The 27,658-nt window shown below is 51.7% G+C and overlaps 1 protein-coding gene across 2 annotated transcripts in view; it reads left to right on the forward strand.

The window, feature by feature from the left end:
* LOC147710034 (H-2 class I histocompatibility antigen, Q7 alpha chain-like) overlaps window positions 1-27,658 on the forward strand; it is a 343,677-nt gene that overhangs the window by 287,045 nt on the left and 28,974 nt on the right. For both annotated transcript variants that reach the window (XM_086920699.1, XM_086920698.1), the window contains one exon: window positions 24,946-25,059. In XM_086920699.1, coding sequence (XP_086776825.1) covers window positions 24,946-25,059 — 114 coding nt within the window. The remainder of the gene's footprint in view (window positions 1-24,945; window positions 25,060-27,658) is intronic.

Consider the following 27,658-nt stretch of genomic DNA (forward strand, 5'->3'; position numbering starts at 1 on the left):
ACGGAACCTCAGACCCTCCTTTTGCCCTTACATAGGCAATTACTCAGTCTATGTCAGAGTCTAATTCTATGCTCATCAGGTCAGTGACATGCTGTTGTATCATCATCCTTTCTCGTGCCTTTTCTCCAAACGCAGGTGGTTTCCTAAAACAGGTTGCAGCACAAAGACTACACAGAGCAGGACCACACTGGATAATCAGGCAGCATGAGAATAGGAATACTAAGATGACACCAATGACCATTAGAACCTTCCATCCCCACGCTGAGATCAGAGTCCAAAACCACTCCATGAAGGACCAGTTTCCCTTGTCTACGTGAATAGAGTCGGAAATCTTGTGTAGCTTAGAGATCGCCTCATAGACTGTTGGAGCATTATTAGGAATAAAGACACAGCAGCTCGATTGGATCATTCTGCATACCCCACCTCGATCTGCAAGGATAACGTCTAGAACCATACGGTTCTGCAACGTCATGAGTCTATCCGCCTGAAGCTCAGCTGTCAAATTGCTAAGGGCACCAGCAGTTTCGGTAATAGTAGATTCAACTACCCGTGTTAGCTGACGTATGTTTCTACTATTGGCCATAGGCCCCCAAAACGGAAGGAAGCCTTTGAAGAAGTCTCCAGCTTCCTGACCAGCAGTATCTTCCTTGCTGAAGACACCTCTCGCTACTCTGGTTCTGTGATAGTCAGATGAAGCAGTGTATGTCGGGGGCAACAATCGAGCAATATAGCATGATCCTGAAAAGTCGGCAGGCAACCATGTATAAGCTCTATCTCGACAGATGAAGTAGGTACCCCTAGCAGTAAGAAAGGCAGGGGAAGAGTTAGCCGGAAACACATAAGTCTCTACGCACTCACTCCTCCCTAGCTGAGCTCTCGGATTTCTCCCATTACCTTGCAAACAGACCTGACCTCGGTGAGGTACGACCCAGATTGGAGTTGAGCTTTTACGCTTGCTTTCTCCTAAACTAAGGCGATACTCTGAAGTATTCCAACTTAAATACACTCGCAATTCGTCTCTAGGGTATGATGGAGTATTATTGACGTCCTTGATCATGTCAATAATTCCCTGGACTAAAGCTTTGTTGGCAGAGTTATATTTAGTGGAACGTGGTGGACGTGGAGGATAGGTTTCAAGGGCATAAGCAAAGATGGTTTGAAGGGCCTGAAATGATCCATTGTAGCTGAAAGGCAAAACCAGATAGGGAATACCTTTATCCATAGTGTGGGGTATCAAGCCACACACCCAGCAGTCTGTAGTGTTAACTACCAGTTGGTGTTGGTGCAAGAGCTGTACAAAAGTGTTGTTAATGAACTCTGAGCGTCGGGCTTGCTCATGTTCGGGAAACGAATGAAAAGAGTGTATAGAAGAAACAGTAGAAATAGCAGGATCAAGGGGAGGTACTGTAGTAACTGGCACAAAAATCAAATTTATACTGAAAACGATTCCACCCACCAACGTTATCAAAACAATCAAGAATGTAATGGCACATTGCATCAAAAAGCATTTGCTGTGAAGAATTCTATAAAGTCTGTTTCTGCGAACATAAATCACATTATCTCGTTGCAGCGCAGGAAGCTCCATCTTCTACAATCTGCTCGCGACCACTGATGATGTGTACGTAGATGAAAATGCCTCTATCAGCCCTGGGAGTTCCCAGAACCAACAGAAAGATCGACCTTGTGTCAGACCCCTGCAGATTCAACTAGGCACACAGCCACGACCCTACGGCTACCCAGACGGCAAGGCAATTTTAAAAACAATAAAACAATAGCAAACTTCTTGGCTGAAGGCAAAAGTTCAAAATTTCAAAATATCACAATGGGCAGTTGCCTGCTTTATTTGTCCATTTTACGGTTTCGTAAATTATATCTTTGCTTCGCAGGTACTGTCTGATCGGCAAATAGCGTTTCACTGGTGGCTGTTGCAGTGTTCAAGTTCGCAGATGACAGAGTTTTTTCTGATGCAGGGGACAAATGTTCAGGGTTCAAAGGAATATTTTCTGAAGGAGAGTCAGAACTTGGAGTGTCAGTGATCAATTCGGCATCGCTAAAGGGGATGAATTTTGGCGTGCTTTCAAATTCGGAGGAACCAATTCCCTTCTTCACCCAGTCGTCGTAAGGAAGTGGCAAAGGTACACGCTTTACGTGGGATGCATGCACCCAATGCTTGCGGCCAGCCACACGAACTGCTGTTCTTGTTACGAGCAGGACTTGGAAGGGGCCGACGAATCTCGGCTGAAGGTTCTTCGTCCTCGCGAAATTCCTGATAACCACAAGATCTCCTGGTTTCAGCTGATGCCCTGGACTCTCCGGAGGCTTTGGTAAAGCATCGAAAACCTGTTGGTGAATAAGACTCAATTTAGCAGTCAAGTCGTAAAGGTAGTCTATCAACATAGGATATTCTAGAGAACAAAACTCCTTAGGCCTCGGCACACCCCAAATATTTGCCGGGCGGCCAAACACTATTTCATAAGGGCTAAGCCCCACTCTAGAATGTACAGTTGCTCTCGTTGATAACAAAGCCAAAGGAAGTGCGTCTGGCCAGGCTAAACCTGTGGATGCTTGTATTTTAGCTAGTTTCAGCTTAAGGGTGCCATTGTAACCCTCCACTAAACCAGCAGACTGGGGATGGTTCGCACTGTGGAACTTTTGTTTCAGGCCTAGGCCAGCACACACACTCTGCATAACTTTCCCTATAAACTCACTTCCGTTATCTGACCATACAATCCGTGGCATTCCAAATCTAGGGAAATATTCTTTGAGAAGAATCTTGGCAGTTGATAGGGCAGTATTGTCCTTTAGTGGATATGCTTCGATCCATCTGGAAAAAGCACAGACTACCACCAGGACGTATTTCAAATTATTACAGCGATCCATGTGAATGAAGTCTAACTGAATCACTTCAAAGGGGCATGAAGGAGGAGCGAAGTGACCAGCTGGAGTTGGAGTTCCCTTGCCAGGATTATGCATCAGGCATACCATACAATTTTTCACCACTCTCTCTGCACACTTACTGATCCCATCATTCTTCCAGACCGGAGCCAACATTTTACAGATTCCTTTAGAACTTATATGCGCTACTCCATGCGCCATTGTCACCACTGCAAGCACATACGCATCAGGCAACATCCAACGTTGCTGTTCCGTCAAATCAATCCAACACCCATTCGAATCCAACTTGCCCGTACTTTCTTTCCATACACGTTTTTCTTCCTCAGTTGCTTCTTTCTGAATCTCTTTCACACTTTCCATAGTATCCTCACACATTCCAGAGTCAGCAATCCATCTTGCAGACGTAGCAACATACATTCTCCTCATCATGTCTCTAGCTGTCTGTTTAGCAGTTTCATCAGCAAAAGCATTCCCGCGACCAACATCATCCGTGATTGCTTTATGAGCACTGCACTTTACAATCGCAACTTCAGTCGGCAAGGTTAGAGATTCCAACAAGTCGTTAACTAGCTGACCATGTTGAATCTTAGTCCCATGGGACGTAATGAAACCTCTTTCTCTCCACAAACGGCCAAAACTATGGGCCACGCCAAATGCGTACTGACTATCTGTAAAGACATTCACTTTCTTTCCCTTAGCTAAAACACACGCTCTTGTTAGAGCTATTAATTCTGCAGCTTGGGCAGAATTCTGACTCACTCTTGCAGTCTCCACAATCGTCTTCAAAGTCGTTACTGCGTAAGCAGCAGTCACATCACCATTCTCCAACTTAAAACATGACCCATCCACATACAGCGTGCCATCTGGATCGGATAACGGAGTATCCTTTAAGTCAATGCGTCCTTTTGTCTCTTCCTCCGTTTTAAAACAACAATCATGTGGCTCGGAATCACTCGACTCTTGATCAGTCGGCAACAGCGTTGCTGGATTCAATACATTACATCTTTTGATCTGAATATGACTCGCTAGTAATGTCAGCTCGTAACCAGATAGTCTCGCACTGGTAAGGTGTTGTGTCTTCGTTCGATTCATGAGTGTATCCACCGCATGAGGAACCATGACCACTAGCATGTTGTTCATCACCAAACCAGCAGATTGTCGAATGGAAGCCGCAGCTGCCGCTGTAGCTCTCAAACAACTAGGCAACGCTCTAGCTACCGGATCTAATGTTGATGAAAAATACGCACAAGGGCGTTGTTTATCACCAAACTTCTGTGTCAGAACACTCAACGCGCAACCTTCTCTCTCATGAACATAGAGCGTGAATGGCTTGCTGTAATCAGGTGTGCCCAATACAGGAGCTGAACACAATGCTTTTCGTAACTCAGAAAAACTCTCCTGACATTCATCAGACCATGGCACCGGACTCGGAACATTTTTCCCAGTCAAAGCTACCAACGGTTTTGCTAAAAGAGAAAAATTTGGGATCCACTGCCTACAGTAAGAGGTAATACCTAGAAAGGCACGTACTTCTCTCTGCGTGCGGGGAACACTCATCTGCGTAATTGCTTTTATTCTCTCTGGGGTCAACTTCCTTCCCTCCTTTGACAAGAGATGACCTAGGTAGGTCACTTCTTGGCAGCAGTATTGCATTTTCGAAGGTGACACCTTGTGATTCAAATTAGACAAATGATGCAATAACGAGATCGTAGCTGCTTTGCAAGTTTCCTTATCATCAGCAGCCACTAAAAGATCGTCTACATACTGTACTAGAGCAGAACCTGGAGGAAGGACAAAGGAATCTAACTGGCTTTTTAATGCTTGACTGTAAATAGATGGGCTCTCACAATAGCCTTGTGGAGCGCGTTTAAATCTGAAACTTCGACCTCCTAGACAGAAGCCGAAAATATCTCTGCTTTCCTCGGCTATCGGAATGCTGAAAAAGGCATTCTTCAAGTCAATGACTGAAAACCAAGTGGCTGTAGCAGGAATCAGTGTTAACAAGGCAGTAATGTCTGGGACCACAGGAAACTGCGGAACTACAATTTTATTAACTTCCCTAAGGTCGATAACAAACCTATACACTGGAGGCTTTGTAGGATCAGTTTGTTTCAAAATCGGTAGTACAGGACTGTTACAGACATTTCCTCTCGTTTCTTCAACCACACCTTTCTTAATCAAATCTTGCACAATCAATAAAAGTGCACGCTCACCTTCACTAGATATTTTGTATTGAGGAATTCTTGGAAATTTTACATTCGCTTTCAAAGTGACTACATATGGTGGTATTTCTAAAAGGCCTACATCGTTAGGACCAGTCGCCCAAAGAGTATCAGGGAGTGAACGCAGCTCTGGCGGGAGTGCATCCATTGACAAGTACATCGGAGAGGTGATATTTTTACCCAATGTAAGCTGTACTCCTTCCGGAGAACAGTACAATGTCGCATATAGTCGTTTTAACAAATCTAAACCAAGCAGATTTTCATTACAACCTGTCGTCAAAATCAGGGGTGCTTTTAATTGACACGGTCCAACAGAAATAGACAAAGGACCAGATATCGGGTTGTAAACAGGGGCGCCTGAAAAACCTACAGAAACATTTGTTGAGCCGGACAAAGGTGCGCCAGGGAGTTTCGCATGAATGATAGAACTTTTTGCGGCACCAGTATCCAACAGAAACGGTTCGACTACACCTGATGTTGCTACTGCGACATAAGGCCCACTCTGATCCACTGGAACTGATACTACTCCCTCTCTCTGTCCATGGCTGTCCTAGTATCCATTTTGCTGAAATCCCTCATCCACTTCACAATAATCTTCAACAAGATATTGTTGAGATCTATTTTGCTGGGCAGACTGTCCATTTCGTTGATCAAAGTGATTGGAAGGACGATCATTCGTTTGTGGAGGCATAGCACCTCGCCCTCGACCTCTAGAGTTCTGCACAAAACCACCACGACCTCTCTGAGCTGCTGCTGCATTATTTTGCGCTAAGATCGGACACTCATTCTTATAGTGACCCTCTTTCTTACAGTACGCACACTGATTCCACTGATATTGAGGTCTCGATGTACTATAATCTGTCCTTTGATACGAACCCTGTTGCGTATTAGTCTGATTCATGCGAGGCGGATACGCCTGTTGCAAAAGAACTTTAGTTTTTAAATCCTTCGTTTTCTTATCTGATTTCTCCTTTTCCTCTTTATCCCTATTTTCGTAATACTGTGCAGTCGCAAGTATTTGCGCAGTTGTGGAAACAGCCCACGCACTCTCTGAATCTTTTAATTTATTGCATAACTCAGGTAACAAATTATGCACAAATTTATCGACAAACAGTCTCTGTCCTCCTTCTGTGCTCATATCCTGACCACTATGATCTACAAAAGTCTCTTCGAACCTTGTGAAAAAGTCGGAAACACTTTCGTCTTTCTTTTGCCTGCATGCTGATAACTTGTCCCAATTAACACGCAATGCGGGCATCAGAGTCTTCATTAAGTCTATTATTCTACCTGGAAGATTAGCAATTAGGGGTTCAGGTTTTGCACCACCTACTTGCTGACCATCCGCTGCAGTGATAGCTGCCCAATCACCACCTAAGGCAACTTGATGATCCTCTCTACGAATTTTAGCCCACACTGGTTGCGGAACTACGTTCCCAAATAACATATTGATGTCTGCTAAGTTCATTATACAAGCCTCAACTGTCTGTGTTAATTCCTTATAGTATCCAGCAGGATTCTTACGTGGATCTGGCAAGGCCTGCTTCACTGCTAGCACTTCAGCTCGCTTCCACGGAATGTGTATCCACACCCTTTGGAATTGGGCCGGAGCGGCCACAATACCATTATTTTGATCAGCTTGCACAGCTTCGCGCCAAATTGGAGGAACCTCCCTCATTGGATATTGGCGACTTAATTTCATCTTGCTTTTCTCTAAATTTCTTGGTGAACGAAGTGATGGATCATTCCTATAACTTAAAATCAGTTCCATCGCTTCTTCTATATTATCACCCACTATCATTCCAGCAGCAAACTCTTTCTGAACCTTAATTAAATCTTCTAAATTAGATTCAACATCATCTTCTTCTATCTCCTCACGTAACAACGAGCACATCTCGTCAAAGACGTACCGTTGCGTTGGTTCTTTCCACTGCATAATAGTTTCTAGCACGTCTCTCGTACTATATCTCCTACTCTTCGAAATCCATCTGAGAGCCGTGGAATCTAAAATTCCCCGTTCCTCAGTACTTGGAAGCTGACTACGTCTTTGAACAGAGTCAGAAGTAGGAGTCTTGATTAAAGTTTTATAGAAAGGAGACAGAATATTAGATACAGAATCAGTGATTCTTCGACGAACAGAAAGTGGAGTCAACACACTCGCAGACGCAGAGAACACACTAGAGGTAGGAACAGATAGCGGAACAGTAGAAGTATCGAGAAAGATAGTTTGTGGAACAGTAGGTGCAAGCGAGACAGACATAGGTATAGAAGTCGGCAATCCAAGAGGAGGAGGAGCCGTAGGAACATTTACATTGACCACAGGAGGTACAGGAGCTTGATTCTGAGGGACAGGAGCAGGAACACCAGGTTGTCCAGCAACCGGCAATTGAATATTCGGTAAAGGTGGAGCCGTAGCACCTTGTGCATACGGTGGAGGTGACTGTAACAAATAAAACAGCAGAGGATCGTTTTCAGAGTCCTCTAGTATCTTAGCTGTTTTCGATGGCAAGGCAGGATAGCACTTGTCAATCGCTAAATTATGCTCTCTAATGGCCACCTCTATGGCCTTCTCTGACTCGTTAACTTGCAGCTGCTTAGCCGCTTGCTCCAGAGTCAACTCTTCTTGCTCTTTTTGTTCTCTCTTTAACCTTTTCATTTCTCTCTGTTTGGATTCTTTTCGCCAGTAACGGAAAGAATCAAACATTGCCGGCCGGGCTTTCTTCCTAAACAATTTCGCTTCTAAATTGTCGAGAATTTCGGGTTCAAAACTACCATGCAGTGGCCAACTAAGGACACCATCTTTCTCAGTATATCGGACCCACACCTCATTATAAGATATAGGACCCACACCATATTTACAATACAAGTCATATAGGGGAGTCCCAATCGGAGGAACCAGACATGAGTCCTCCAATCGTGAGTCACTGTTGCAACCGAAACAAGACAACATACAGTTTCTCCGACTTACCATTTTTCAGTCCGGAACACAAAACAAACAAAACACGAAACAGATATGTGCACTTGAACCAAGAACTTAGGCCTACCAAAACGAACTGATGTATCGATACCCAAACTAAACCAAATAGATTATCGTAACTAGAACAACCAGTGATAATCTTACGAAACCAAACCAAACCAAGAACCAAAAAGGATTTAACAACCCTCACAAAGTAACCAGCTAGCTATCACTAAATACTTAACTGAGGCACTGAAGACGTCACCAAGGAGAAACCCGTCACGTTTCGCTGTACTAAGGACTGCACCTCGGGTCCAAGACAGGGCGACGGTCAAGGCAACGGCCCACTGCAGCCGTCCTGAACGGGAACCCTCGTGGAAGAGAACGTCGGGCCACTTTTGCGATATGCCGGGATCGATGAAGTGGGGCGCCTCCCTCAGGAATCTTCACACGAAGCTTCTCGAACTCTTCAGGCTTTTGGACCGGTACCGGATGATGTCGCCCCACATTAGGCGCCAATTGGAGTTCTGGACTTTTTGGTTCCGTCCAGAGGTGTCAGGGAACAACACCCAAAGACCCCGGAGTTCCACCTGCCTTGGTGCACAAATGAACAGAAACACGGGCTTCTCGAAGGTGGCGTCAAAGACCAAAGGTTTATTACTGCAGGGACACAGAAGTCACAGAAACTACGCATGGGCAGTAACTAGGAGCCTGTTCAAATTGTACAAAGAGGGTTGCTCCTTATATACTAAATTTTGGCCTTCAGGCGAATTCTTCACATGTTAGTACATTCCCAAACCTTTGTGTCCTAAACAATAAATATTTGGCGTTGCACAGGAATCGTCGATAATATCTGATGCCAAACATTACGAAGAGGGGTTCCCACTAGTTCATCACAATCCCTTGTCAATATTGCATTCAAGAGCCGGACCGCCTCATCGTAAATTTCGTTACCTCCCCCTAATAAAGGCCCAGAAGGAAAGGAGCAGAGCCAGGTGCAGAAGATAGAAAAGCAGGATAAGGGATGTTTGTAGGTTGTAAATGGGCAAGACTACCGGCTTCGGCCGCCTAATCGTGATCAGGACAATGGACACGAAGACCAGTTTAGCAGGACTGGCCTCGGGCAGAGGAGGCAGCCTTTGTCGAGTCATGCAGTTGCAGCATGATCTGGTTTAAGGTGCACGTGTCATGAAAGAGGTGAATCTCCGGCTAAGGCTACGTGTCCTTAATCGAAATGAAGTGATCAGAGGTTATTGCGTATGTGAGGGCAGGAAACACAAAATGGCGGCCATGATCCAAGATGGATGCCGTGGGTAGAGCAGAAAATGTGTTTATAAAAGGAGTGCTCTTGCTCGTAGCGTAGCGAAAACACCAGGATATGCTAAATGGATCATTTGCGGTTTGCTGATACCGATATTATGTATTTCCGACAATATTGAAAACACGGGTTCAAATCGTCACGGAACCTCAGTGCGGAGGGTTACAGAGCAGTGAGCACACCGTGTGCTGTGGTGCGATAGGAGTGAGTGCGGAGGGTGACGGAGCAGTGAGTATACCGTGTGCTGTGGTGTGATAGGAGTGAGAGCGGAGGGTTACAGAGCAGTGAGTATACCATGTGCTGTGGTGTGACAGGAGTGAGTGCGGAGGGTGACAGAGCAGTGAGTATACCGTGTGCTGTGGTGTGATAGGAGTGAGTGCGGAGGGTTACAGAGCAGTGAGTATACCGTGTGCTGTGGTGTGATAGGAGTGAGTGCGGAGGGTTACAGAGCAGTGAGTATACCGTGTGCTGTGGTGTGATAGGAGTGAGTGCGGAGGGTTACAGAGCAGTGAGTATACTGTGTGCTGTGGTGTGATAGGAGTGAGTGTGGAGGGTTACAGAGCAGTGAGTATACCATGTTCTGTGGTGTGATAGGAGTGAGAGCGGAGGGTTACAGAGCAGTGAGTATACCATGTGCTGTGGTGTGACAGGAGTGAGTGCGGAGGGTGACAGAGCAGTGAGTATACCTGGGGCTGTGGTGTGATAGGAGTGAGTGTGGAGGGTTACAGAGCAGTGAGTATACCATGTTCTGTGGTGTGACAGGAGTGAGTGCGGAGGGTGACAGAGCAGTGAGTATACCGTGTGCTGTGGTGTGATAGGAGTGAGTGCGGAGGGTTACAGAGCAGTGAGTATACCGTGTGCTGTGGTGTGATAGGAGTGAGTGCGGAGGGTTACAGAGCAGTGAGTATACCGTGTGCTGTGGTGTGATAGGAGTGAGTGCGGAGGGTTACAGAGCAGTGAGTATACTGTGTGCTGTGGTGTGATAGGAGTGAGTGTGGAGGGTTACAGAGCAGTGAGCACACCATGTGCTGTGGTGCGATAGGAGTGAGTGCGGAGGGTTACAGAGCAGTGAGTATACCATGGGCTGTGGTGCGATAGGAGTGAGAGCGGAGGGTTACAGAGCAGTGAGTATACCATGTGCTGTGGTGTGACAGGAGTGAGTGCGGAGGGTGACAGAGCAGTGAGTATACCTGGGGCTGTGGTGTGATAGGAGTGAGTGTGGAGGGTTACAGAGCAGTGAGTATACCATGTTCTGTGGTGTGACAGGAGTGAGTGCGGAGGGTGACAGAGCAGTGAGTATACCGTGTGCTGTGGTGTGATAGGAGTGAGTGCGGAGGGTTACAGAGCAGTGAGTATACCGTGTGCTGTGGTGTGATAGGAGTGAGTGCGGAGGGTTACAGAGCAGTGAGTATACCGTGTGCTGTGGTGTGATAGGAGTGAGTGCGGAGGGTTACAGAGCAGTGAGTATACTGTGTGCTGTGGTGTGATAGGAGTGAGTGTGGAGGGTTACAGAGCAGTGAGCACACCATGTGCTGTGGTGCGATAGGAGTGAGTGCGGAGGGTTACAGAGCAGTGAGTATACCATGGGCTGTGGTGCGATAGGAGTGAGAGCGGAGGGTTACAGAGCAGTGAGTATACCATGTGCTGTGGTGTGACAGGAGTGAGTGCGGAGGGTGACAGAGCAGTGAGTATACCGTGTGCTGTGGTGTGATAGGAGTGAGTGCGGAGGGTTACAGAGCAGTGAGTATACCGTGTGCTGTGGTGTGATAGGAGTGAGTGCGGAGGGTTACAGAGCAGTGAGTATACCGTGTGCTGTGGTGTGATAGGAGTGAGTGCGGAGGGTTACAGAGCAGTGAGTATACTGTGTGCTGTGGTGTGATAGGAGTGAGTGTGGAGGGTTACAGAGCAGTGAGTATACCATGTTCTGTGGTGTGATAGGAGTGAGAGCGGAGGGTTACAGAGCAGTGAGTATACCATGTGCTGTGGTGTGACAGGAGTGAGTGCGGAGGGTGACAGAGCAGTGAGTATACCTGGGGCTGTGGTGTGATAGGAGTGAGTGTGGAGGGTTACAGAGCAGTGAGTATACCATGTTCTGTGGTGTGACAGGAGTGAGTGAGGAGGGTGACAGAGCAGTGAGTATACCGTGTGCTGTGGTGTGATAGGAGTGAGTGCGGAGGGTTACAGAGCAGTGAGTATACCATGTTCTGTGGTGTGACAGGAGTGAGTGCGGAGGGTGACAGAGCAGTGAGTATACCGTGTGCTGTGGTGTGATAGGAGTGAGTGTGGAGGGTTACAGAGCAGTGAGCACACCATGTGCTGTGGTGCGATAGGAGTGAGTGCGGAGGGTTACAGAGCAGTGAGTATACCATGGGCTGTGGTGCGATAGGAGTGAGTGCGGAGGGTTACAGAGCAGTGAGTATACCTGGGGCTGTGGTGTGATAGGAGTGAGTGTGGAGGGTTACAGAGCAGTGAGTATACCATGTTCTGTGGTGTGACAGGAGTGAGTGCGGAGGGTTACAGAGCAGTGAGTATACTGTGTGCTGTGGTGTGATAGGAGTGAGTGCGGAGGGTGACAGAGCAGTGAGTATACCGTGTGCTGTGGTGTGATAGGAGTGAGAGCGGAGGGTTACAGAGCAGTGAGTATACCATGTGCTGTGGTGTGACAGGAGTAAGTGCGGAGGGTGACAGAGCAGTGAGTATACCGTGTGCTGTGGTGTGATAGGAGTGAGTGCGGAGGGTTACAGAGCAGTGAGTATACCGTGTGCTGTGGTGTGATAGGAGTGAGTGCGGAGGGTGACAGAGCAGTGAGTATACCTGTGGCTGTGGTGTGATAGGAGTGAGTGTGGAGGGTTACAGAGCAGTGAGTATACCATGTTCTGTGGTGTGACAGGAGTGAGTGCGGAGGGTGACAGAGCAGTGAGTATACCGTGTGCTGTGGTGTGATAGGAGTGAGTGTGGAGGGTTACAGAGCAGTGAGCACACCATGTGCTGTGGTGCGATAGGAGTGAGTGTGGAGGGTTACAGAGCAGTGAGTATACCATGGGCTGTGGTGCGATAGGAGTGAGTGCGGAGGGTTACAGAGCAGTGAGTATACCTGGGGCTGTGGTGTGATAGGAGTGAGTGTGGAGGGTTACAGAGCAGTGAGTATACCATGTTCTGTGGTGTGACAGGAGTGAGTGCGGAGGGTTACAGAGCAGTGAGTATACTGTGTGCTGTGGTGTGATAGGAGTGAGTGCGGAGGGTGACAGAGCAGTGAGTATACCGTGTGCTGTGGTGTGATAGGAGTGAGAGCGGAGGGTTACAGAGCAGTGAGTATACCATGTGCTGTGGTGTGACAGGAGTGAGTGCGGAGGGTGACAGAGCAGTGAGTATACCGTGTGCTGTGGTGTGATAGGAGTGAGTGCGGAGGGTTACAGAGCAGTGAGTATACTGTGTGCTGTGGTGTGATAGGAGTGAGTGCGGAGGGTTACAGAGCAGTGAATATACCGTGTGCTGTGGTGTGATAGGAGTGAGTGCGGAGGGTTACAGAGCAGTGAGTATACCGTGTGCTGTGGTGTGATAGGAGTGAGTGCGGAGGGTTACAGAGCAGTGAGTATACTGTGTGCTGTGGTGTGATAGGAGTGAGTGCGGAGGGTTACTGAGCAGTGAGTATACCTGGGGCTGTGGTGTGATAGGAGTGAGTGTGGAGGGTTACAGAGCAGTGAGTATACCATGTTCTGTGGTGTGACAGGAGTGAGTGCGGAGGGTTACAGAGCAGTGAGTATACTGTGTGCTGTGGTGTGATAGGAGTGAGTGCGGAGGGTGACAGAGCAGTGAGTATACCGTGTGCTGTGGTGTGATAGGAGTGAGAGCGGAGGGTTACAGAGCAGTGAGTATACCATGTGCTGTGGTGTGACAGGAGTGAGTGCGGAGGGTGACAGAGCAGTGAGTATACCGTGTGCTGTGGTGTGATAGGAGTGAGTGCGGAGGGTTACAGAGCAGTGAGTATACCATGTGCTGTGGTGTGATAGGAGTGAGTGCGGAGGGTTACAGAGCAGTGAGTATACCGTGTGCTGTGGTGTGATAGGAGTGAGTGCGGAGGGTTACAGAGCAGTGAGTATACTGTGTGCTGTGGTGTGATAGGAGTGAGTGTGGAGGGTTACAGAGCAGTGAGTATACCATGTTCTGTGGTGTGATAGGAGTGAGAGCGGAGGGTTACAGAGCAGTGTTAGACGGACCGGGAGGGTCGGCCGAGATTACGGGGAGAGGTCTCCAGGGAGAGCCGTCTCCAACGACTGTACAGACAAGTAACTTCCCCCCCACAGACGGACACCACACAAGATTGAAGGTTAACGAGACTTTATATGCAATTCTTAGGTTACGTTGATATGATACAAGGAGGTCTGGACTCAGGGGTCCCCTCGGTTCTGATCTCTGGTGGAGGAAAAGGGTAGCGGGACAGTCTTAGTTACCAATGAGTTTAAAATAGCTCTCAATCCTCGAGCTCGGCGTTCTTAGATGATCGGGCCGTGGAGGAGCCAAGCAGGTCCCGAGATGGATGAAGGAAGGACGACGGTCCGCGGCGGAGCCTGCAGGTCCCGGTGAAAGATGACGGTTACAACGGTCCGCGGCCACGCCAGCAGATCCCGACGACGATGAAGGATGAAGGTTACGACGGCTGTGGCAGCGCCAACAGGCAGGACGATGGTGCACAGGACAGAGCTACGGCAGCGCCAGTAGTCCGTCCAGGATGAGTTCCTCTTTACGTCTCTCGACTCCAAGATACAACTGCCTTCCTGCTCTGGAGCTGCCCCAGTTATAGGGCTGGCGTGCTTTGATGTCCGGACCCTCGCACTTGGAGGTCGGGAGGTCCGGGATGAGGGAGTCCAGACACCCAGCAGGGGGTGGAGCCAGCGCCCGGGGAGGCGATGGGCGAGCGGCACTGGGCGGGGGAGAGCCATCGGCACCTCTTTCTCCCATTGACTTGCCAAGTAGCCTGCTCACCTCCTGGGTGGAGGGTGGTGCCGGAATGTCTGAGGCCGGGCTAGGCCCAGGGTTGAGGTCGATCGGGGGCCAGGCGGCCTCGTGGTGAAGTGTCCAAGATGGCGGCCCGGGCTGGGCGCGTGGGCCGGCAGTGGATCGGACCCACGAGGTTAACATGTTCGAGGGCAGGGGTCCCTGAGGGGACGTAGGACGTGCAATGGTGGTGTGTGGTGCTTGCGTGACTGGGCTCGGGCCGGGTTGAGCCGGGGGAGAGCGGCCCGTCATGTGGCCTGTCCAACATGCGTCCCCCCCAGCTGAAGGCGGGGAGAGTTACCCATCCTCTTGGGGACTCTCCTCGTCGAGGCGGAAAAACCGGGACAGGCCATCCGCGTTGGCGTGGTCGGACCCAGGCCGGTGTTCGACTGTGAAGTCCATACCTTGCAAGGAGATGGACCAGCGTAGCAATTTTGGGTTTTCCCCCCGCATATGCATCAACCACTGCAGGGGTCGGTGGTCAGTCTGCACCCGAAAGTGGGTGCCAAAAAGGTAGGGCCGGAGCTTCTTGAGGGCCCATACCACAGCGAAGGCTTCCCTCTCTATGGTGCTCCAGCGTTGCTCCCGTGGTAGGAGTCTCCGGCTGATGAAGGCCACCGGTTGATCAAGGCCTTCGGTGTTCACTTGAGACAGGACCGCCCCAATGCCCTGGTCGGAGGCGTCCGTCTGAACGACGAACTCCCGGCTGTAGTCTGGGGCCTGGAGCACAGGAGCGGAACACATGGCGGCCTTTAACTGTTCGAATGCCGCTTGACACTCTGGGGTCCAGTTCACCTTCTTGGGCTGATTTTTTGACGTGAGTTCGGTGAGAGGCCCCACTATGGTACCATAGTCTTTCACGAACCTTCGGTAGTAGCCCGTGAGGCCCAGGAAGGCTCGCACCTCAGTTTGAGTGATAGGGGGCTGCCAGTTCTGGATGGCGGCAATTTTCAGCTGTAGAGGGGCCACTAGGCCGCTTCCCACCTGGTGTCCGAGGTAGGTCACCGACCCTTGTCCAATTTGGCACTTGCTGGCCTTGATCGTGAGGCCAGCTCGCTGAAGGGCTTGCAGCACTGCTTGGAGGTGGTGGAGGTGCTCGGTCCAATGGTGGCTGTACACAGCGATGTCGTCCAGGTAGGCGGCGCTGAACTCTTCGAGCCCCGCCAGGACCTGATTGACGAGCCGTTGGAAAGTCGCTGGGGCATTTTTCATGCCGAAGGGCATGACCGTAAAATGATAGTGGCCATCGGGGGTGGAGAAGGCAGAACGTTCTTGTGCTCGGGGTGTGAGGCCGATCTGCCAATAACCTGCTGTCAGGTCGAAGATGCTGAGGTAGCGGGCAGCGCCCATTCGGTCGACCAGTTCATCTGCCCGGGGGATGGGGTGTGCGTCCGTTCTGGTGACTTCATTCAGGCCCCGGTAGTCGACACAGAACCGGAGTTCTGGTGTGGTTCCGGGGGCGGCTGCTTTGGGGACCAGTACGACCGGGCTGGCCCATGGACTGTCTGAGGGCTCGATGACCCCGAGCGTGAGCATCTTAGCTACTTCCGCCTGGATGCAGGCCCGTACCCGGTCAGGTACGCGGTAGGCCCGGTGGCGGATAGGAGGGCTGTCTCCGGTGTCTACATCGTGCACACACCAGGAAGTGACACCTGGGGTGAGGGAGAACAGACTGGCGAACCGTGATAGGAGGGCTTGGCACTCTTGGCGTTGTTCTCTGGTGAGGGTCTCCGAGAGTCGGACCCCATCCACGGAACCGTCTTGCTCCTGGGTCCGCAAGAGGTCAGGGAGAGGCTCGGAGTCGTCTTCAACCCCATTGTCCGTGGCCATCAAGAGGCTGAGTTCTGTTCGTGCAAAGTGGGGCTTCAGTCTGTTGGTGTGGAGGACTCGGAGTGGATTCCGGGAGGACTCCATATCGATCAGATAGGTGGCAGGACCCTTGCGCTCGATTACCTTGAAGGGTCCCGTCCATTTGTCTTGGAGAGCGCACGGCTCTGTGGGGGACATTACCCAGACCTGTTGCCCCGGCTCGAATTCAATGGATGAGGCGTTCTGGTCATACCATTTCTTCATGTCCTCTTGACTGGCCTCTAGGTTGGCTTTTGCTAGGTCTCTGAACCGCCGGGACTGGTTGCGGAGGGTGAGGAGGTACCGGAAGACATCTGGAGGACTCTTGGCCGGAGGCATCTCCCAGCCTTCTTTGATCAGGCTGAGTGGCCCCCGTACTGGGTGCCCATAGAGCAGTTCGAATGGGCTGAAGCCTAGGGACTTCTGTGGGACCTCCCGGTAGGCGAAGAGGAGGCACGGCAGCAGCACGTCCCACTGGCGACGGAGGGGCTCTTCCAATCCCCCGATCATCCCTTTTAGCGTGCGATTGAACCGCTCAACAAGTCCGTTTCCTTGGGGGTGATAGGGGGTCGTGAAGCGGTAGGTGACCCCACACTGTTGCCAGAGGGACTTCATGTATTTAGAGATAAAGTTCGTGCCTCTGTCGCTGACGACTTCTCGGGGGAACCCCACACGGGAGAAGATCCCCATCAGGGCCCGGCCGACCACTGGGGCTGTCACGGTCCGGAGAGGAATAGCCTCAGGGTAGCGGGTGGCGTGGTCCACTAGTACCAGGATGAAGCGATGGCCTTGTCTTGTACGCGGGTCCAGGGGTCCCACAATGTCTATTCCGACCCTCTCAAATGGGGTCGTGACTACTGGAAAGGGTTGCAGGGGGGCCTTTAATTTGCGGCCGCTCTTTCCACTGGCTTGGCACGTGGGGCAAGATCGGCAATGCTGGTGCACATCGTTTCTCATTTTGGGCCAGAAGAAGTGGGTCACTAGGCGGCTGTAGGTTTTATCTTGTCCCAGGTGCCCTGCCAGGGGGACATCGTGGGCCAGATTTAGCAGGAAGTCTCTAAAGCGGAGGGGCACTACTAGTACTCGGTTGGCCCCCAGCTCGGCGATTCGTTGCTCGCTGTACAACAGATCATTGTCCCAGTAGACCCAATGAGTTCCGGAGGTATCCCCTGCGCTTTGGGCGAGCGCTTGTTGTCGGAGTCCCTCGAGGGAGGGACAGGTCTTCTGTTCCTGACGAAATTGTTCTTGTGTGGGTCCCCCTTCTTGAGCCCACTGGTCAAGATTAGCGAGGTCGGAAGGTTGAGCAAGTTCGAGGGGGATGCCATGGTCTGGGGTCTCGGCGGGGGCGACCGGAGGCGGGGGCGCCGGCCATTCTGGTTCTTCCGGGTGATGGTTGGCACGGGCGGCCATGGACCGGGTGGTGACGCACGCCCAGTCCGGGACGCCCAACATCCCCAAGTGTTCTTTTCGCTCCACGGCTGCCCACGGGGAGCTTTCCAGGTCATTTCCGAGGAGGCAGTCCACGGGGGCGTCGTCTCGGACCGTTACCTTCAACATGCCGGAGACCCCTCCCCACTCAAAGGGGACGCAGGCCATCCGACACAGACTTTCCGAGTTGTCGGCTGATCGCACAGGGCAGAGAATGTTCGGTAGATATTGTTCTGGGGTCACCAGGTGACAGCGGACGGCTGTCACACTGGCCCCGGTGTCTCGAAGGGCTTCGGCCCGTTGTCCATTGATGCTCACCCATTGGCTGTACTTCTGGGTGTTAGCGGGTAGGGGGACCCGCGGGACCATGTCTCTTCCCCCTAAGCACGCGAGAGTCATGGCGGCTGGCTCCCACTCTTGATACTCTTGCTCGTCTGTTTCTTGTTCCTCGGAGATCTGTTCTTCCCCTAGTGCCGCGGCGGCCACATGGCGGGGTTTTGGACTCTGATACTGCGGGCAGCTTGGGTCGTTTGCATAGTGGCCGACTCGTTGGCATCGGTGACATGTAACGTTGGCTCTGTATCCCGGTCGCGCCGGGGTGCTGCCCCGGTTGGCCGGGGGGGTGGTGCTGGTAGTGGGGGCGGCCGGAGTGTTGTCTCTTCCTCGTCCTTGGCCCCCTCCTCCTCCTCTGGATCGGTGGTGACCATTGTTGTTCCTGTTCTGCTCGTAGGACCCATTCCGGCCCACTCTGGTGATCTCCCACCGGTCAGCTTCGGCTGCGAGCTGCCGGGGATCGGTTAACTTGCTGTCGAGGAGGTGTTGGCGTAGTTCAATGAAGCAATTGTTGGACAGATGCTCCCATACCATCAGATTGAACAGCTGCTCGTAGGTCGTGACGTTGTTCCCTCTGATCCAGCCTTCGAAGGCTCGGCTAAAGTACGTTACATAGTCCACCCAAGTTGTACCCGGAATGCGTGTGCAGTCTCGGAACCTCTGACGGTACATCTCGGGCGTGAGGCCATAGCGGGTGAGGAGGGCCGCTTTCATATGGTCGTAGGAGGTCATCTGGTGGTCTGGGAGCTGTAACAGGGTATCGCGGCCCTCATTGAGGAATTTGCCCCATAGGCCGGCTCCCCAATCGGTTCAATCGATCCGGTGCGCAGTCATCGCGATTTCATAGGCCTTAAACCATTGCTGGATGTCGTCTTCTCGAAAATATTCTCGGACCACATCCTTGGGGATGTGTACTTTTTTCTCCGTGGTCCCTGGGGTGTGTGGTCTGTCGGGCACCCCTAACTCTTTATTCTGCTTGCGCAGGTTGATCTCGGCTAGGTTCCGTTCGTGCTCGTACGCTAGTTTCTTTTCCTCGAGCTCCCTTTGCCTCTGTTTCTCCTCTCTTTCTTCTCGGAGACGTAGGTGCTCTAAGTTTATTTTTTGTTCGGCCAATTTGAGTTCTACGTCCATCTTGAGTCGGGCCATTTCTAGTTCGTGTAGTCGGGCTTTTTCTCTTTCTTGGATCTCGTCTTGCGAGAGACTGGTTCTTTGCCCCTCAGGGGCCGTGTTGGTATTTTTCGCGGTGCTTTGCTCAGGGGCTTCGACATCCCCGGTCTCTGCCCAAGATTCTAGGGCATGCTTAAAATCGTCCTTGGTGCTTAGTCCGGTGGTAGCGATACCTAGTTCGATGCAGAACTGCTTTAGTTCACGATGGCTGTATTCCTCTAGTTTTTCCATTTGGAACTTCTCAGTTGATCCGCTCTCTTTAGTCGACATCGTGGTTCGTTGTGGGGTGAGCTACTCTCTGTACGTTATGCGGTGATTCGGATCGCGCCGCTGGCCACCAATGTTAGACGGACCGGGAGGGTCGGCCGAGATTACGGGGAGAGGTCTCCAGGGAGAGCCGTCTCCAACGACTGTACAGACAAGTAACTTCCCCCCCACAGACGGACACCACACAAGATTGAAGGTTAACGAGACTTTATATGCAATTCTTAGGTTACGTTGATATGATACAAGGAGGTCTGGACTCAGGGGTCCCCTCGGTTCTGATCTCTGGTGGAGGAAAAGGGTAGCGGGACAGTCTTAGTTACCAATGAGTTTAAAATAGCTCTCAATCCTCGAGCTCGGCGTTCTTAGATGATCGGGCCGTGGAGGAGCCAAGCAGGTCCCGAGATGGATGAAGGAAGGACGACGGTCCGCGGCGGAGCCTGCAGGTCCCGGTGAAAGATGACGGTTACAACGGTCCGCGGCCACGCCAGCAGATCCCGACGACGATGAAGGATGAAGGTTACGACGGCTGTGGCAGCGCCAACAGGCAGGACGATGGTGCACAGGACAGAGCTACGGCAGCGCCAGTAGTCCGTCCAGGATGAGTTCCTCTTTACGTCTCTCGACTCCAAGATACAACTGCCTTCCTGCTCTGGAGCTGCCCCAGTTATAGGGCTGGCGTGCTTTGATGTCCGGACCCTCGCACTTGGAGGTCGGGAGGTCCGGGATGAGGGAGTCCAGACACCCAGCAGGGGGTGGAGCCAGCGCCCGGGGAGGCGATGGGCGAGCGGCACTGGGCGGGGGAGAGCCATCGGCACCTCTTTCTCCCATTGACTTGCCAAGTAGCCTGCTCACCTCCTGGGTGGAGGGTGGTGCCGGAATGTCTGAGGCCGGGCTAGGCCCAGGGTTGAGGTCGATCGGGGGCCAGGCGGCCTCGTGGTGAAGTGTCCAAGATGGCGGCCCGGGCTGGGCGCGTGGGCCGGCAGTGGATCGGACCCACGAGGTTAACATGTTCGAGGGCAGGGGTCCCTGAGGGGACGTAGGACGTGCAATGGTGGTGTGTGGTGCTTGCGTGACTGGGCTCGGGCCGGGTTGAGCCGGGGGAGAGCGGCCCGTCATGTGGCCTGTCCAACAAGCAGTGAGTATACCATGTGCTGTGGTGTGACAGGAGTGAGTGCGGAGGGTGACAGAGCAGTGAGTATACCTGGGGCTGTGGTGTGATAGGAGTGAGTGTGGAGGGTTACAGAGCAGTGAGTATACCATGTTCTGTGGTGTGACAGGAGTGAGTGCGGAGGGTGACAGAGCAGTGAGTATACCGTGTGCTGTGGTGTGATAGGAGTGAGTGTGGAGGGTTACAGAGCAGTGAGCACACCATGTGCTGTGGTGCGATAGGAGTGAGTGCGGAGGGTTACAGAGCAGTGAGTATACCATGGGCTGTGGTGCGATAGGAGTGAGTGCGGAGGGTTACAGAGCAGTGAGTATACCTGGGGCTGTGGTGTGATAGGAGTGAGTGTGGAGGGTTACAGAGCAGTGAGTATACCATGTTCTGTGGTGTGACAGGAGTGAGTGCGGAGGGTTACAGAGCAGTGAGTATACTGTGTGCTGTGGTGTGATAGGAGTGAGTGCGGAGGGTGACAGAGCAGTGAGTATACCGTGTGCTGTGGTGTGATAGGAGTGAGAGCGGAGGGTTACAGAGCAGTGAGTATACCATGTGCTGTGGTGTGACAGGAGTGAGTGCGGAGGGTGACAGAGCAGTGAGTATACCGTGTGCTGTGGTGTGATAGGAGTGAGTGCGGAGGGTTACAGAGCAGTGAGTATACCGTGTGCTGTGGTGTGATAGGAGTGAGTGCGGAGGGTGACAGAGCAGTGAGTATACCTGGAGCTGTGGTGTGATAGGAGTGAGTGTGGAGGGTTACAGAGCAGTGAGTATACCATGTTCTGTGGTGTGACAGGAGTGAGTGCGGAGGGTGACAGAGCAGTGAGTATACCGTGTGCTGTGGTGTGATTGGAGTGAGTGTGGAGGGTTACAGAGCAGTGAGCACACCATGTGCTGTGGTGCGATAGGAGTGAGTGCGGAGGGTTACAGAGCAGTGAGTATACCATGGGCTGTGGTGCGATAGGAGTGAGTGCGGAGGGTTACAGAGCAGTGAGTATACCTGGGGCTGTGGTGTGATAGGAGTGAGTGTGGAGGGTTACAGAGCAGTGAGTATACCATGTTCTGTGGTGTGACAGGAGTGAGTGCGGAGGGTTACAGAGCAGTGAGTATACTGTGTGCTGTGGTGTGATAGGAGTGAGTGCGGAGGGTGACAGAGCAGTGAGTATACCGTGTGCTGTGGTGTGATAGGAGTGAGAGCGGAGGGTTACAGAGCAGTGAGTATACCATGTGCTGTGGTGTGACAGGAGTGAGTGCGGAGGGTGACAGAGCAGTGAGTATACTGTGTGCTGTGGTGTGATAGGAGTGAGTGCGGAGGGTTACAGAGCAGTGAGTATACCGTGTGCTGTGGTGTGATAGGAGTGAGTGCAGAGGGTTACAGAGCAGTGAGTATACCGTGTGCTGTGGTGTGATAGGAGTGAGTGCGGAGGGTTACAGAGCAGTGAGTATACTGTGTGCTGTGGTGTGATAGGAGTGAGTGTGGAGGGTTACAGAGCAGTGAGTATACCATGTTCTGTGGTGTGATAGGAGTGAGAGCGGAGGGTTACAGAGCAGTGAGTATACCATGTGCTGTGGTGTGACAGGAGTGAGTGCGGAGGGTGACAGAGCAGTGAGTATACCTGGGGCTGTGGTGTGATAGGAGTGAGTGTGGAGGGTTACAGAGCAGTGAGTATACCATGTTCTGTGGTGTGACAGGAGTGAGTGCGGAGGGTGACAGAGCAGTGAGTATACCGTGTGCTGTGGTGTGATAGGAGTGAGTGCGGAGGGTTACAGAGCAGTGAGTATACCGTGTGCTGTGGTGTGATAGGAGTGAGTGCGGAGGGTTACAGAGCAGTGAGTATACCGTGTGCTGTGGTGTGATAGGAGTGAGTGCGGAGGGTTACAGAGCAGTGAGTATACTGTGTGCTGTGGTGTGATAGGAGTGAGTGTGGAGGGTTACAGAGCAGTGAGCACACCATGTGCTGTGGTGCGATAGGAGTGAGTGCGGAGGGTTACAGAGCAGTGAGTATACCTGGGGCTGTGGTGTGATAGGAGTGAGTGTGGAGGGTTACAGAGCAGTGAGTATACCATGTTCTGTGGTGTGATAGGAGTGAGAGCGGAGGGTTACAGAGCAGTGAGTATACTGTGTGCTGTGGTGTGATAGGAATGAGTGCGGAGGGTTACAGAGCAGTGAGTATACCATGTGCTGTGGTGTGAGAGGATTGAGTGCGGAGGGTTACAGAGCAGTGAGTATACCATGTGCTGTGGTGCGATAGGAGTGAGTGCGGAGGGTTACAGAGCAGTGAGTATACCATGTGCTGTGGTGTGATAGGAGTGAGTGCGGAGGGTTACAGAGCAGTGAGTATACCGTGTGCTGTGGTGTGATAGGAGTGAGTCTGGAGGGTTACAGAGCAGTGAGTATACCGTGTGCTGTGGTGTGATAGGAGTGAGTGCGGAGGGTTACAGAGCAGTGAGTATACTGTGTGCTGTGGTGTGATAGGAGTGAGTGTGGAGGGTTACAGAGCAGTGAGCACACCATGTGCTGTGGTGCGATAGGAGTGAGTGCGGAGGGTTACAGAGCAGTGAGTATACCATGGGCTGTGGTGCGATAGGAGTGAGTGCGGAGGGTTACAGAGCAGTGAGTATACCTGGGGCTGTGGTGTGGTAGGAGTGAGTGTGGAGGGTTACAGAGCAGTGAGTATACCATGTTCTGTGGTGTGTTAGGAGTGAGAGCGGAGGGTTACAGAGCAGTGAGTATACTGTGTGCTGTGGTGTGATAGGAGTGAGTGCGGAGGGTTACAGAGCAGTGAGTATACCATGTGCTGTGGTGTGAGAGGATTGAGTGCGGAGGGTTACAGAGCAGTGAGTATACCATGTGCTGCGGTGTGATAGGAGTGACCGCGGAGGGTTACAGAGCAGTGAGTATACCATGTGCTGTGGTGTGACAGGAGTGAGTGCGGAGGGTGACAGAGCAGTGAGTATACCGTGTTCTGTGGTGTGATAGGAGTGAGTGCGGAGGGTTACAGAGCAGTGAGTATACCGTGTGCTGTGGTGTGATAGGAGTGAGTGCGGAGGGTTACAGAGCAGTGAGTATACTGTGTGCTGTGGTGTGATAGGAGTGAGTGCGGAGGGTTACAGAGCAGTGAGTATACCGTGTGCTGTGGTGTGATAGGAGTGAGTGCGGAGGGTTACAGAGCAGTGAGTATACCGTGTGCTGTGGTGTGATAGGAGTGAGTGCGGAGGGTTACAGAGCAGTGAGTATACTGTGTGCTGTGGTGTGATAGGAGTAAGTGTGGAGGGTTACAGAGCAGTGAGCACACCATGTGCTGTGGTGCGATAGGAGTGAGTGCGGAGGGTTACAGAGCAGTGAGTATACCATGGGCTGTGGTGCGATAGGAGTGAGTGCGGAGGGTTACAGAGCAGTGAGTATACCTGGGGCTGTGGTGTGATAGGAGTGAGTGTGGAGGGTTACAGAGCAGTGAGTATACCATGTTCTGTGGTGTGATAGGAGTGAGAGCGGAGGGTTACAGAGCAGTGATTATACTGTGTGCTGTGGTGTGATAGGAGTGAGTGCGGAGGGTTACAGAGCAGTGAGTATACCATGTGCTATGGTGCGATAGGAGTGAGGGCGGAGGGTCACAGAGCAGTGAGTATGCCATGTGCTGTGGTTTGATAGGAGTGCAGTGCGGAGGGTTACAGAGCACTGAGGGGCAGATTTGCAAGCCCCTTGCGCCTCTTTTACGCTGCTGTTGCATCACTTTTGGGATGCAGCGGCGGCGCAAAAGATGCGCCATGGTGTGGGGTATTTACAACATGACGCATCCGGAAGATGCGTCACGTTGTAAAGCCCTGCGCCAGAAGGAGGCGTTCCTGCGCAGGGGAGCCTTCTGGCGCAGGGACGCCTCCTAAAAGTGGCTGAGTGAAATCTACAAGATTTCACTCAGTCACTTTTGAGCCCATGCTGCGTCAAAACCCTGCGCCTGCTTGAAACAGGCGTAAGGATTGGCGCAGCATTGCAAAGATAGGGCTCCAGAGCATTGCTGGAGCTGCGACGCAACTCCAGCAATGCGACGCCTTTACGGCACAGATGCGTCACACATCTGTGCCGTCTTTTGCCCCATAGTGCGCCGCATTGTAAATGTGGCGCACCAATGGTGGCGGAGCTGCGGTGCACAATAAGTGGCGCCTCCCTGCTGATATGCAGGGATGCGCCAGTTATTGTAAATCTGCCCCTGAGTATACCTGGGGCTGTACTGGGATCAGCTCTCTCTGCCCCTTTACTCACAGAGATATTCATACTTGGCAGGTGTTAGTGTTACTGCCTCATATTTCATATCTTTGAAGTGATTTCTGTCCTGTAACTCTGCTCCTGTCCGTCTTTGTCCCACAGAAGAGAAATCTCCTCCTATGGGGTTCATTATCGGAGTCGTCATTGGAGCCCTCGTGGTCGTTGGATTGCTTGCTGCTGTCGTCTGGGTTGTCTACTCGAGGAAGAAAAAATCAGGTAAGATGGATTCAGTTTGATAGTGTGAGTGGGAGGTACCATCACGTCCTGATTCATGTGTGAGGGTGCAGGTGAATACCATCTGCCTCTTGGAGTAGGGGTGGGGACCCATCCATGCTGGGATACCTGCCTCCTTTACTCTGAGGTGGGTGGAGCAGTATTTCCTTGTCGATTCACAGCTGATGCAGGGTCAGTGACTGCACTATTTCATACTCAGTCTCCAACCCCCAATGCATAAACAAATCTTAAAGCTGTCCAGAATTGTAACAGTCTGGTGTTTTACCAATAAGATTGACTAGTCTTCTTCCAATTAAAATCGACCTCCATGTTTCAGACATTCTGGTTGGCTGCTTAACTGCCCAGAGCGAGGGTACAATGTACTGTGTGCTTTGGTGTGATAGCAGTGCCCAGAGAGGGTACAAGGTACAGTGCGCAGTGGTGTGATAGCAGGGCCCTGAGAGAGGGTACAAGGTACTGTGTGCTGTGGTGTGATAGCAGTGCCCAGAGAGGGTACAAGGTACAGTGCGCAGTGGTGTGATAGCAGGGCCCTGAGAGAGGGTACAAGGTACTGTGTGCTGTGGTGTGATAGCAGTGCCCAGAGAGGGTACAAGGTACAGTGCGCAGTGGTGTGATAGCAGGGCCCTGAGAGAGGGTACAAGGTACTGTGTGCTGTGGTGTGATAGCAGTGCCCTGAGAGTGGTTAAAAGGTACTGTGTGCTGTGGTGTGTTAGCAGTGCCCTGAGAGAGGGTACAAGGTACTCTGTCCTGTGATGTGATAGCAGTGCCCTGAGAGGCGGTACCAGGTACTATGTGCTGTGGTGTGATAGCAGTGCCCTGAGAGAGGGTACAAGGTACTGTGTGCTGTGGTGTGATAGCAGTGCTCTGAGAGATGGTACAAGGTACTGTGTGCTGTGGTGCGATAGCGATGCCCTGAGAGAGGGTACAAGGTACTGGGTGCGGTGGTCTTATAGTGGTGCCCTGAGTGAGGGTACAAGATACTGTGTGTTGTGGTGTTATAGCAGTGTCCTGAGCGAGGGTACACAGTACTGTGTTATGGGGTGTGACAGCAGTGCCCTGAGAAAGGGTACAAGGTACTGAGTGTTGTGGTGTGATAGCAGTGCACTGAGAGAGGGTACAAGGTACTGGGTGCGGTGGTCTTATAGTGGTGCCCTGAGTGAGGGTACAAGATACTGTGTGTTGTGGTGTTATAGCAGTGTCCTGAGCGAGGGTACACAGTACTGTGTTATGGGGTGTGACAGCAGTGCCCTAAGAAAGGGTACAAGGTACTGAGTGTTGTGGTGTGATAGAAGTGCCCTGAGAGAGGGTACAAGGTACTGTGTCCTGTGATGTGATAGCAGTGCCTTGAGAGAGGGTACAAGGTATTGTTTGCTGTGGCCTGATAGCAGTACCCTGAGAGAGGGTACACAGTACTGTGTTATGTGGTGTGATAGCAGTGCCCTGAGAGAGAATACAAGGTACTGGGTGCTGTGGTGTGATTGCAGTGTCCTGAAAGAGGGTACAAGGTTATGTGTGCTGTGGTGTGATAGCAGTGCCCTGAGAGAGGGTACAAGGTGCTGTGGTCATAGCAGTGCTCTGAGAGGGTACAAGGTACTGTGTGCTGTGGTGTGATAGCAGTGCCCTAAGAGAGGGTACAAAGTACTGTGTGCTATGGTGTGATAGCTGTACCCTAAGAGGGGGTACAAGGTACTGTGTGCTGTAGTGTGATAGCAGGTCCCTGAGACAGGGTACAAGGTACTATGTGCTGTGATTACAGTGTCCTGAGAGTGGTTAAAAGGTACTGTGTGCTGTGGTGTGAAAGCAGTGCCCTGAGAGAGGGTACAGGGTACTGTGTGCTGTGATGTGATAGCAGTTCCCTGATAGGGGGTGTTGGACTTGGCCCTTATGGCAGGATCACCCCTAGACTTTTTGCTTGTAATGGTGACCTGGTGATGGTGATTTTTGGGTCTCTGCGCACTTTCCCCTGAGTCCCAGAGTGAAAGTGCGTGCGTGTAGTATGGCTGGCCTGCCCTCCCATAGGAATGCATGGGGAATGTGTGTGTCCCTGGTAGTTCCTGATGCGTGGGGAGTGCAGGCTCGAGTTTAGTATGTGTAAACTCGTGAGAATGAATGCTGCGAGATGGTGTCTGCGGCATGTATGTGTCTAGAAGGGAAGTGCTACTTCTGGACATTGAGATATGTGTGCATGTGCTGTGAGGGTGCTGGAGCGTGATTGGCTGGAGCTGGCTGGCATGCCAGGCTCCAGGAAGTCTAGAGGGGTTTGCCCGGTGGTGAGTGGGAGATTAGCATGAGTGATGTGTGGGAGGAGTGTACCTGTGTCCTGGATGGGCTGGGTTTTCCCCACACAATGCTGGCTCCGCCCCCCTGTGGTGTGTCTAACGACCCTAGCCTCCCCAGTGAAAGAAATGGGTGGTTGGGCCATCAAGAGTGCTCCAAAGCCAGCTGAAACTGGTTTTCCCCCCACCCTGCACCTTGAAACAAAGGATTTTACAGTATAAAGAAGGGGCTGTGTCCCCTTAGAAGATGTTCTTGTTCCAGGATCCTGAGGGGGCTGCTGTTGCTGCTACTGGGCCAGAGGACC

The sequence above is a fragment of the Lissotriton vulgaris genome, chromosome 5, assembly GCF_964263255.1.
Source record: "Lissotriton vulgaris chromosome 5, aLisVul1.2, whole genome shotgun sequence".
NCBI lineage: Eukaryota > Metazoa > Chordata > Amphibia > Caudata > Salamandridae > Lissotriton > Lissotriton vulgaris.